At 27.2% G+C, this 14025-nt stretch overlaps 1 protein-coding gene across 1 annotated transcript; it reads left to right on the top strand.

Annotated features, from left to right (window-relative positions):
* The first annotated feature begins 11974 nt into the window (after window positions 1-11974).
* Window positions 11975-12856, top strand: LOC136976689 (exonuclease GOR-like). Its single transcript, XM_067272053.1, has one exon. The coding sequence runs from the start codon at window positions 11975-11977 to the stop codon at window positions 12854-12856; it is 882 nt and encodes a 293-aa protein (XP_067128154.1).
* The last annotated feature ends 1169 nt before the right edge of the window (window positions 12857-14025 follow it).

Below are 14025 nucleotides of genomic sequence, written 5' to 3'. Positions count from 1 at the left end.
TTTCAAATATATTACAAATACAATTCCGAATTAAGTAAAACTAGATTTGCGTAGTTTTTTAAACGGGATAGAGTATTTACAGTATGTAAGCAGCTGTACGGATAAGAATTTTTTTTAAATATTTATTAGTAAATAATATCAAACAACATAAAATATATCTGTAGGATAATAGTTTTATTTGTAATTTTTTAATCAAAATATTCTATTAGATTGCGATATATCTAAGAAAGCATTTAATAAGTGATAAATTTTGTCAATTAATTTATCAATTTAAATTAATAACTAAGAATTTTTATTATATATACACACGCTATTGATTTTATATAAAGAAAAATGGATCATTTTCATTATACGACGAATGAATATTTCCGATTTTACTTTTTAAATATTAAAATCGAATGTTATTATGCATCTTTCTATTTAATAAAAGTAAATAATTTCGTTCAAAATTTTAAATATTTTTAAATTTAATTTTCCATTAATATATTTTCGAACCAAGATTTTTTTAGCAATTAATACTTTATAAGATCTATAAATTTTCGAACTATTTATTGTAAGATTAAAATTATTCCAGTTAAAACATTAATTCAAAATTAAGAATTTAAGTAAATAAGTAATATCGTAATTTTAAATGCATTTTTGAAAGTTTATCCACATGAAAAAAGTTATAACTTTAATAAAAATATTTATAAAAGTTTTTATGAAATGTTTAAAATATTACTTTTTTAAAATTTTAATTCATTATATACCATGTTTGACTAAATATCTGGCTAGCTTGGGATCGGAAGAGGTCCGAATTTCTGAATTTTCTGGTTTTTTGGACACACCAGCGCTCACCAAGAAATAATTTATTCGAGTCTACCTCAGGGATTTCTTTAAATATTTACTGCTTCTTCGCCAAATAATTACACATTTTCACTACTCTTTTTTCTACTTATCTATCTTACTGAAAATAGATTGCTAAATTTAAAAAAAAGGAGTTTGTTTAATGATAAAATGTGCAGATTACACCCGCTCCACAAAAACAATGTACTTCCCACTTCCGCCCTCCCAGATTGAAAATCCTGGCACCGTTACTACTGGACACAGGCTAAATACATACTTAAAATATGAAGTAAACAATGGAAAGTAAAAAACGGAAGTGTTTTTAACACACCGTAGGCCAACGGTTACACTAGAACGGGAGTCGTGCAATGTGCAATGCGTATGCCATGGAAAAAAAATGGTCGCGTGGCAAGTTACAGCTTTATTACAGCCCTCCAAATTTAAACCTAGCGAATTTCATAAATAGCCGATTTTCCGGTAATTCCGGATATCTGGAAGCCGGATATTTGGTCTGTTACTGTATAACATTTCAGTATTAATATTAACATTAATTAACGTATATACAAGCACACATAGGCTATAATTTTACAATATAAAATTTTTATTATTAGTGTCTTGTATTTTGTGTATAAGATTTATATCATTTCAAAATAAATAATTATAAGATATATATAAAGTAATAAAATTTAAAAAATATTTTATGAAAGTTTCGAATATTGTAATACTATTTAATTATAATAGTAAACCTACATGTTTTATACTCCTAATAAATACAATAGTACAATACATATGAAGCTACTATAAAGCAGTAGAGGTGATTTATTAAAAATAATATTAATTAACACATTGGTACTGTACATACAAAAATATAATATTTTTAATATGATATTTTTTATTAAATTTCTTATGCAATAAGTATTTTATATTTAAACCGTGATTATATTTAAAAGATTTGTGCATATTTTCTTAACTACATATTTAAGCTTGATAAATATTCAAAAATATTTTTTATTAATTATTTGCAACTTGATTTATAATTTCTTATTTGATATACCTACGTAACATTTTTAGTTATTAGTTTAATACGAATATTAATGTAAGATGTTTGACCATAAATTTATAATCACCTTTTTATTTATGGCACTCTTAGCATTAAACCTTACAAATTCAGTCTTAAAGTAAAGTACTGTATTAGTGACACTGTCAATAAATCCTTAATATAATCATTCACTTGAAAACTGCAGTGAAGTGCTTAAACCTTAGGGAACCATTGTTACTGTATACCTTTTACAAACAACTAAAAATTTTCCCACGTAGAAGACCCACTCTTTCCTTTACTCCATTTAAGCGAAATCTTTCCCAAAAGTATAGTTAAAACAGTGCTTATAAGCAGCTTAATTTTATTTTATAAATTTTAAGTTAATTAAAAATTGAATAAAACAGTTTTTAAATGTCATTTAAAATATATCATGTCTAATTAATTAATCATATTATAAATAAAAATAAGTATAGTTAAACTACAGAATTCCAGATTTTATTACAGTTATAATTATAGTGGTATGAAATATAATTTCAATAATATGACGTAAAGATAATTTATAAACCACAGGAAATTTCTAATTAATACGAATAGGATATAATAAACATGTATGTTTATTGTATTGTATATAATAAATATATTTTATATACAGGTAGTTATTAGTGTTAATTTATAATAAAGAACAGTTTGTGTTATAATATAATAAATTCAGATCAAGGAGAACTGACATATAGACATTTTAAGCATATATTTTTGAAATATTTTAAATGACAATATCAATTGAAAAATACAATTGTGAATGTGTAACTCGTTGTATGAATTACACTATTTATTATATACACTCGAAACTGTTATGTAAAAATTTAACTATAAAATAATTAGATTCATTTATTAAATGTGATTCAATTTTAAAAAAAATAAAATTGAAGTAATGAAATTTAAAAAATTATATTCCGTATATTATCTCTTTAGGAGTCATCTATTTCAGTATATATTTTATTGTATGATAATAAGTCTGATAAGCTGATAATTTAGAAATTATAAATATTAAAATTTTTTCTGTAATTCAGTATTTGTGAGCTATTGAAACAGAATTTTTACATAAATTATTAGATTATTTCTACTTTTTTGCTGTATACATTTAAATCATTGATATCATGTACCGTATAACTTATATAGGCTTATAAGTTGGAAGTGCATTAAATCAAGTTTCAATAAAACGAAATTTGCTTTAATGTGTTATTATTATGCGCACAAATATATTTTTTAAAAACTTTATACAAAAATCTGCTAATTAATTATTATACAAAACTACTTATATAATTTGTAATTACAGTATATTAATATTCTCATGTGTTTTGTATAAATTTTTTTTATTGTGTTATATAAAAATATTATGTATTGTTAATAAAATTATAATACGAATTATACAGATTTATATCTGTCATTACATCAAATTATTATATAAGAATAAATTATAAATTACGCTACTCTTGCAAGGATCATTTAAGGAATATAACACACGATCTCTGATCAATTGTGAATGTGTAATTAGTATATAATGGTAGACTGTAAAATCGGGTATTGCCGGTAACATATATATACAGTATATTATTTATATTTATTCATTTAAAAAAGATAAAAAGAGACAACAACCAACAAACTGGATAGTAGAATTAGGCCTAAAAACTATACTACAATGACCTGGGAAAAGTTGCAGATTCTTACTAAAGATAAGACAAAATGAGAGGTCGTTCATTCATAAAATTATCTTGAGCAGCAATAATCTAATATTAATATTTTATAAATAAAATATTAACATATGATACAGTATTGTTGTTAATCCGTATCGATAGGATTCGACAAAAAGCCAAATTGCCTTTTCTCCAATCAAATTCTCACCATTTTTTCTTCGGAATGAAAAAATCTTTATCAAAATTCTCATATTAATTAATAGGATTACAGACAGTAAAGCGAATAAACGCATAACCTTTGCTTAGTATTTGTTATAAAAGTATGAATCATTCACTTCTAAGTATTTAAAGTTAATAAACTCTAATACAACACATGATTAAATATGCTGATTTACAGCAGTATATCAGTATATTTGAGTATGTCCGTACATGGTTGGTTTGACAATGATTATTATAAACTTGACGGAAATATTGTGGAAGAGAATAGCAACTAACTGCAAAATGAAAGTGCTTATTAGCTTGTAAGCTATTTTATTATTACAATTATCATTTCGCATCTTTAACTTCTGCATGTTTTTATAAAACATTTTAGTTTTGTATTAAACAGATGATAAAGAATGACTTTATAGTTGAAAGAAAAGATTAAACAGAAAGAAAGGAAAGATTAAAAGAAAATTAAAGATTATGCATGTCCGATCCGGCCAGGTCAAGTCCGATTCAGAAAATTCCAACCCCTTCCTGTTTATTCGATATCGTTCAGCCCGATCTAATTTTTAGATCAAGAATTCCGATCTGACTTATGGTATTGTGTAGGACGATGCGTGACAAACGTGCACATGGAACAAGCCTGAAACAAATCACGCTAACTTTGACAAAAATAGCATTTAATATTATATTTATTACATCGATCGACAATCGTCAAAGTCCAACTATTCAAGGACTATTTCACGATCGAAATTTCGATAATTGACATCTGAATTGAAATTATTTCATTTCATTAGTGTTTTAAATGGATTTAAATTAGATTTATTCATTATTTATATAGGAAGACTTATTTGTTAATTCATAGATTCGGTAGAAACTATGCGCTACTAAAAATAGTGTAGGCTTACATAGACTTTATAAACCGTTAATTTAGTTCAATAGCTTTGTATTAACTTTATGCTTATTTGTCAAGTGGACCCTTTCTCTGGCCGACCGAACAAATGTGCAAGTCAGGGTTTTGCGAGATACACCTGGTTAAAGAATATGTTAAATGGACTGAACGTGTGTTAAATGAATCGAAAACGTTCTAATGCTATTTTCGATTAATCTTTTAAGTCCCAATAGACATTTTATTAGAGTAAGGGTGTAAAAAAGACTAAAAAACAAAAAGATGATGTTTGGTGGGGACTAGTTTCCTAAAAAGTAAAAGAACATTAATTAGAAGTAATATGGAAATCTATTAATGTTCTTCGTTTAATTAATGTTTGTAAGATACAATATTTCATTTGTATGTCAATACAACATTCAATTAACACCTGGACAAAGCCTTGTTTTTACACGCTTCTAATTTGCTTATTCATATTCTTATCTTATCATTTTACTTATTGGTTTTAAATATTTCAAGAAAGAAAAGGATTAAAAGCAAATGCACTTATCAATCATTTAAGATTTACTGAAGCGGTAAAAGCACTTCAGTAAATGGGGGAGCAACCGCCTTTCTAAACCACACAGGTTTTATGCCTGAGGGGTTGGGTTTAGAGGGCTCAAATGACTAAAGAGGACACATGTTTTTATGTCCAATGTAACAGTAATACAGTTTAACCCGATTATAACGTCATCGGATGTAACGACAATTTTAATATAACGTCAAATTTTTATCGGTTTCACGATTTTACTATACTAGATAATGTTAAAAAAACCCACTTGTAACGACATAAAACTTTGTTTTAACGTCATATTTGAAGCACTTCCAAATTTAGAAAATTAGATTACAAATTCTATTTGACAAAAGAAAAAAAAATACCAGGTGTACAGTCCTAGGGTCAGAGTTCAAATTCCTAGAACGACTGTGAGTGGTGCTCTCTCCACCTGACTTCGGTGGGGTGAAATTCGCCACTTTTAAACGACCTGACGATCGGTTATTACTTATTACGTACTCATTTTTAAATTACTTTATGCTAAATTGTTAAATATTCTATTATTTTTAATATAACATATTATATCAAATAGTTTATAAAGAAATAATTGAATTATTTTTAATTGGCATTCATTAATTTAACCCTTTGTTGCCTTTTGATTCGACATTATTCTCAAAACCGGAAGTTCTGTCATTATTGAAACTTAAGACAAATAGAAATTTCTTATAAAATGTAATTTTTGAAATTTTTAATTACATCGATGTAAACTTAGACAAAATAACGTAAATAGTTTGCATTTTTATACATACGATAATAAATTATTACTATCATAATAGATACAGTATACGGTATTACCATTAAGAAATAATTTTACGGTAATACATACGATGTAAAATTAGAATGGAGTTTATAATACATTCTTAAACACACTTGGTACTTTTTATCGGACTGAAATTATGACCCCGCAGATAACGACACTCGGTTATAACGTCAAAAAATTGCCGGTCCCGTGGATGACGTTATAAACGGGTTAAATAATAAATTAAAAACACGTCATATGTACAGTACAATGTTGAATAATTTATAATAAGTTTAATTTTTTTATGGAGTTTATAGAATTACGTTTAAGACTAATATTTTCTAATTAAACATAAACTTTACAGCGCAATTGTCACTAAAATAATAATATAAGTCCTGTAAAATTATAACTCATGTTATAAATTAGTCAAAGTAATAACAAAATAAATATCTCATATCAATTAAATGCTTAATATTTATTCAATAATTATATTATTTTACTTATTTTATTCAAAAATAACTGTTTGATAAAAAATATTTTAAAAAAGAATCATCATTCGTTATTTAAATATTTGAAGAGATAATTTATATAAATCCAAATAAACTGCTGTTTTGTGGATGTTATCTAATGTGTAAAATTTTTATTTATTGATCCTTATGTTGTCTCTAAAAATAAATAAATTTTTATCTAGGATTATTATTTATTTAATAAGCAACATGTTATTTTTGAGTCAATATTATTTGATAAAATATAACAGTAGTGGTGTCAGCTGTAAATGTAATGTTTACAAATACAGTATAAATATCTAATATAATTCTTAAGAAATCGACTTGCATCATAATTTCTTATGAAATCACATTGATTCGATTCGGTTTAGAATCAATTGTAATTTGAAAATTATAGTTTACTAGTTAATGGGACTAATAAACCTTAATTTAATGTGGACAGGAAGGTATTAAATCAGTTACTGCTGCTAGACTTCGAAAACATGAAAGTTGCAAGCTGGCAAATCGAGCCTGTAAAGTGGATGCTGCACACCTTTCGATCTAGTTTAGGACCATCATTATCTTGAGTATATCTTTCAACATCTCGAAAACGACAATCACGAAAGTTTCCGTATTGCTTATTACTATAGCGTCACTTACGACAGCAACATATTTGTAAGCATAAAACAAAGCACAAATATCCGGAACTTAGATTCACGTTGATCTCAACGGCACAAAAACATCTTCACTTCTACTCTATTCCCGCTATTTTGCTTCTACGTATTCTCGGATTGCAAACTCGTCCTTATTTCTAGTTCGTTGTTTTCCTGCAATCACAATGATCAAATTTATGCTCAGGTATTTCTCCTACGAAATTACTTTTATTTCATATTTATCTTAGACAAGTTATTGTCTAAAATACACAACATTCAATATAGTCCCTTCATTAATTAATGTTCACTGAAATCGAAAGGAAATAAGTTCGGAAAATCCTTCTAGAGTAACATGCAAAACGTTGCAATTCATTGTTATTTTACGTGTTTTGCCCGTGTATATTTCTATTACGTTACGCGAAAAAGATCCTTTCCTTGAAATCTTTATGACGTAAATCTATAGGCCCCGTGCCAAAATAGCGTAAACAGAAATTAATTGTATGATAACGTAATTTGAATTCTTTCTTAGAATAAATATATATTTAATATATCAGTAAACACTAAACATGCTGGCCTAACGTAAGCTATGTATGAATAATCTAGATCGTAATAATTATATAAATTATTTACTACAGCATCCAGTCTATGATTTATGTAATTATCAGAGAATTTATTTATTTATCTAACATCTCGGAAAACTTTTTTGTAGAAAGGTCGATTAACGATATTTTCTTTATGAGAAAATCATATTTTTTGCCAGGGAAGTAAACAGTTTTTCAAGAGATAACAGATCACGCGCATACCTCTAAACAGCTGTTGTCTTATTTGGAACAAAAACAAATTAAGAACTGAAAACACGTTTAAAAGTCTAGGAATTTTAGTGATATAATATTTAAGAATTTTGTAATATTCAAATTAATTACGAAACTTGATATTTGTATACTACAATATTATTTACTGAATTTACTATAACTAATAGATATAAATTTTTAAGAAAAAACAAACTCGCAGAACAGTTTGGAGACTCATAATTAATCGGGTTCTAACGGTTTCTTACTATAAATTCGTCACTGAAAAGCAATTAATTATACTTTCGTTAAATAATATAAATGTTGCGGAGATCTAATTTTGTAAAAATATAATAGTAATAATAATAATATTATTATTTTTATAAGAATACATCGAATGAATAAGTTAACATCATGCAAATTTTGAAAGAACTTATATTTAAAGAAAAACTATTGCAAACAAAAAAATATTTATATGCTCCAGAATTTAAATTCCTTATTAATGTGCCCTAATACATAGGCTATAATTTCAAATATTTATCGATAAATAAATTAATATTAATCTTTAATATTAAAAATAGAAACTTGGAATTTATCAAATTATTATAATTTTTTAAACTCTCATTTATATGACAATATATTCAAATAATCGTCTATAATCATGGCAATATATGAAAGGTACTACTTAAAATTTCATTCAGTCATAATAGGATTTGTAAGACAACTCAACGTTTTTATCCTGTCATGGCTCATTTGCTGGCTTCTCATGAACATGAACTTTAACAGAAACACTGTTAGGAGATTTTTATTTTCAATCGTTCATATGAATTCTGATGCGTTTATGAAATACAAATTTAATAATTTACAGATAATTTACATAGAAATTATTTTAACATGTTTATCATCAGAATTGTTAAACATCTGTTTATTTTTCGAAATACTTTTCAACTCTTTGAAAGGTTTATGAGTATTATCCGATATCATTGAAAGATAATACAGTATAAATGATTCATAATATTTACACACGCTGAATTAAAAAGTAAAAAAAAAATGAATATATTGACAAATATAATATTTCTTTAGAATAATATTTTATTAAACATCATTAGCTAGGATGTAAAAAATCATTTTAAAATAATTAAAATACACTAATAGGCCTTAACACAAAACTTGCATTTTTTTAATAATAAAAATTAAAGAAAATTTAGTATACAAATAGTAAATCTTTAAATTAAACTTAAAGATTTAGTAGGCTATACAATGCTGAGTATTGTGATATATACACAGTGAACTACAGGTATAAGTTGGCAGAAAGCCAAAGTTCACTGGCTCTACTTGTTGCATCACTTGAATTTAAGTTTGATGTACAGGTTTTAAAAATTAAATTTTATATCTTTTAACAGATAAATTGGTGATAATAAAAAATTAATCTAATTTTGTATAAATTCAAATATTCTCATAATGTATTTAAAATTATGTACGATAAAAAGCAATTTCGCAAGAAAGTGATAGCATGTGATGGAGTTTATTGTGCAATTTTTCAACTATAATATATTAAAAAAGCTTGCATTATATTAACATACAGTATTTATAAATCTATGTGAAATTAAAATATAAAGCTTAAAGACTTAATTTTTAATCGAAGCTTTTTTGTTTGTTTAAGAAACAAAAAGATCTATAAAAAGAGAAAATTATCAATAGTATATAAGTGAACTAAAGGAACTAACTATTGTCTAGGAATATTTATTAATACGATCCAAACAAAACTACTTTAGAAAGATAAAGGGACTTTCTATTTGGGAAAGGAACATATTTGTCTCTATATGGTTAAATAATTATTTACAGGGAAATTGCACGTTTAGAAACGGATATAGCCTAAAGAAACTCTGATTGAATTGATAAAACTGAGAAAGGATTTTTGTATTAAACGGAGCATAATTTTCTACTCAAAATTGAAGAGAAAAATATAGAATATGATGAGCCCATTTCTCTCCTAAAATTATTCGTTTTGATTACTGATAAACCGAATTAATTTTCTAGAAACCTATTAAATATCGCGCTAAATATTATTGTTACCTAAACAGATAAGAATCTTCGTAAAATTCTCCTTATTTGTTAAAATCGGAATATTTATTTATCATTTATAGTTCCGTTGACAGAATGATAGTTCTTTAGAATGTAATAGGAAAACCGACAAACTGTTTTTCCTGAACGTAACATTCAACGTAAAAAATTAATTGAACGAGTTTATTATTTGACAAAATTACGAAGAAATCGAATTACCGTATTTTACGGACTATAAGACGCACTTTTTTCTTCAAAAAATTGCCTCCAAAATTCAGGTGCGTCTTTATTATGACCAATATGCGTCTTATAGTCCGTAAAATACGGTAATTTTAATTTATTATCTATATTAAAAACAGAAACTAATTTCATAAAAATATTTTGAATTTTTAACAGATAATACGCGTGGAGAGAGACGTTGATGAGTTCTTTGCCCTTGAAAATTTTATTTATTATTTTCTACACGAAGATTATTTTAGAAATGAATACAAATTAATAACTTAAAATTATTTATTTATTTCGATAAGAACAAAAAGTAGGTTTAGGTTATAATACCGTTTTATATATACGATATACAGTACGATAAAATAAAAGGAATTACTAGCCGCAGGACATTGCCACTGACTCAGTTATTCGTAGAACGTGACGTCACACCAAGGATGAGGTCATGTGTTCTAATTAGCGCCACCTGTATAGTCTACTCGCTACGTTACTTGTTAACTCGTCATATGCCTTGTGTCTCTGGATAAGTGCAGTGCCTCGCTATCGCTTGACTGTTACTGAAGTTGTCTTTGTGTTGAAATGTGAAAACTGTTCATCGTATCTACAAAAAAGATATCGGTTAATAGAATAAATCTCATCGTATTGATTATTAATTTTTTATTTGAAAACTTCGGAAGTTGGTAAGTAATTTAGAAATATCGCGGTTATTTGTTTATTTCAGTTAGTATTAGTTACTTAATTTTGTTGTAATATTAATCTTAATTAGGTCGTTAATTAAGATCTGAGACATAATTTTCATGATTATATGTATTGATAAGCGGAAATTAAGTTTTTTAAATTTTTTTACTATTCGTTTCCACGTGGTTTCGTATATGTTTTTTAGTATATGATTGCTTTTCTCCACGTAATCTGTTTCTCAATAAATGTGATGATTAACTTCAGTATAATTTATAAATACGAAAGACGATTTTTTTTCTGTTGTGTAGAATAGATTACTACAGATATAATCGATTAGAATTTTCGAAAATTGAACGATATACATTTATTAAAATGAAAATTTGTGTTATTTCTGTATATGAGTATAATTTAAGAAATAAAATTAAAATTTGCTTTGAGTAATTTGATTGTACTGTACAAGCCTTTTATTCTGCGAGAGATTAGAATACCACGTGCATCGATTGTAAAGTTCACCACGTGCTTCTCTTCGGTTCTTACGATAAGTTGCCGTATTCTATAGAGTTAGTGGAATGAACGACGAAACTAGATCGACGAAGCTTAAAATTGCTTGTAAATTAGCTTGTAATTAATTTAATTAATGTTGTGTTATTTTCAGATTTTGAAAATGGCTTCGGGGGGTTTTGATCCTGATCCAGTTTTCCCGATCCCTCCTCGTGGTATGTTTTGTTTCAATGAAGACCATCCACCTATTATCCCCAATATTTATTATTACAGTTCGAATCCAAGCAATCCTGAAATATCATTTGAGCCATTTCCACGGCCGATTTATCCAGTATATCCACGTAGGAGGAGAATCAATCCATATTCTCGATTTGCTGGTGGTTGTAGAATGGAGATAAATGGTAATCCGCCTATACCATGGGAACCATGTCCAGACGAATTTTGTTTTGAATTGCCAAAGGAAGGAATCAATCCAAAGGCTGGTTTTAAAGTGGATATAGGGCCTCCTATACCATTTGAGTTATTTTTAAAGCATCAAAATGCTTGTCAAGTAGAGAAGAATGAAGCTTTCTTCATTTCTTTTTATTCATTTTTAGAGACAATAATGTTAACACCAACGCAATTAATGACATATAACTTTCCAATGCAATCCTTTGCCAAAGCTTTTCGTGGTGAAATTAATGCAGATTCTTCAATAGAAATATGTGCTCGTTGCCGCTCCGAATATAATAGAATTATCGATGATCCTGAGGATATCTGTCTTTACCACCCTAAAAAAGCGATTCCTGTTCCCCCATTTGACACACTCTATCGGCTTCATCCATGTTGCGGTACTGAAAAAGGAAGTACTGGCTGCACTTTTAACAATTTTCATGTATCAAGTTCAAAGTGCCGGGTGAATGATGATTTTCTAAACACAGCTGATTATGATTTTACAGAAAAGAACATAGTCGTTCTGGACACAGAGATGTGTTACACTAAATTGGGTCTGGAAATAACTAAGGTAACTCTCTTATCATTTGATGGAAGTTTATTATTCGAGACATATGTGCAACCAAAATCACCTATAATTGATTATAACACAGAGTACAGTGGCATCACTGCAGAAATGCTTGAAAAGAAAAAGACACTTCAATTTGAAGAAGTGCAAGCATTATTATTAACTATTATTAACAAAGACACCATTATAATTGGGCATGGACTGGAAAATGACCTGCAAGCTTTACATTTTATCCATACAAAAATTGTAGATACTTCTGTAATATTTCGTACTGAACCTGGATTTCCTTTTCGCCCATCATTGAAATGTTTATCAGAGAAATTTTTAGGACAAGTCATTCAGAAAGATACTCACGATAGCAGAGAAGATTGCCGAGTTTGTCTTGATCTTCTTATGCTTAAATGGTCTTGGAGTGATTTTTGCTTAGGTCTATGCAATTGCCCTAATGTATATCATGAAGTTTTTAATCCCCCTATTAAGATATAAGTTTAAGATGTTTCAGTAACTGTCACATCAACTAGTCATTTATTTTGTATTTCATAGTTTTACTTATAAATACTTTATTTATATAAAATGTGGTTAAAGATTTTAATAGATTTTAAATAAATCATATACTTATGTAAATACGAAGTTTTATATGTATATAAAGGATCATTGTTATATATACAGTGATAATCTATTGAATAACAGTGCTGTTTTGTATAATTTTCTAAACGTTTTGTCATGTATTTTATAAAATCTGTAATTTTATTTTTAAAATTTGTATATTGTGAATCACGCACAATGTCAATTTTATTTGACAAGTACAAACTATATTTTTGTAATGAACTACAGACATTGTAGAAGTGATCAATCTACATTTTTGTATTATTTCACTACGTGCCAAACTGATTTGACCTAGATTAAAATTTATTTTTTTGTGATGATGTGTGTACAACCATCAATATATTCTGTTCAAATTGTAACAAGTGCAATGCATTAAAACTTTTTAGCAGATATACATTCGTAGTTTGATTATTTATATTTTTTAAACGATTGATTACAGAAACTTATATTTTGTAATACGTTTAATGCGTTCTGTTAAATAAAACAGAGTCGTAGCTTACAACACATTAAATTTTTAAAGAATATTTGAATAAATTATTTATAAAATTAGGTAATAATTGTAATTTCTCACGTCGAGAAACGCTCAAGAAAAAATGCACTCTTGTAATAAGAACATGTAGTAAAAACTCGATTATCCGATCTTTGTGGAACTAGCGGTTATTCGGATTATTCAGAAACTCTTTTTGTATTTTGGGTTTTAATGAACAACGGATGTGACAACAAGGAATACATGTAAACTGAGGCGTTCCCCTTTGTATAAGGGGAACAAGGAAAGTTAACCTTAAAACATGGCACAATAAAGTTACATGGAGAATTTAGTCTGTACACACAGCGCTACATGTATGTATATAATTCGTCTCTGTAATCCAAAATATTTTTTGGTAGACGGTCTCACAGCAAAACGTTAAGTTAGGAACTCTCTTTTAATTTTTTAAAAAATGACATATGCATTTCGGGTTGGTATATTCATCCAACCCCTCCTCAGTGCTAATTTTTAAAAAGACAAAAAAAGAGGGAAAGGAGGTATAATACCCAATACATGGCACATA

This window comes from Centruroides vittatus, unplaced genomic scaffold (assembly GCF_030686945.1).
Source record: "Centruroides vittatus isolate TY-2023 unplaced genomic scaffold, ASM3068694v2 contig_417, whole genome shotgun sequence".
Classification (NCBI taxonomy): Eukaryota; Metazoa; Arthropoda; class Arachnida; order Scorpiones; family Buthidae; genus Centruroides; species Centruroides vittatus.
The sequence above is the reverse complement of the archived record's forward strand: the minus strand, read 5'-3'. Positions and strand labels throughout refer to the sequence as shown.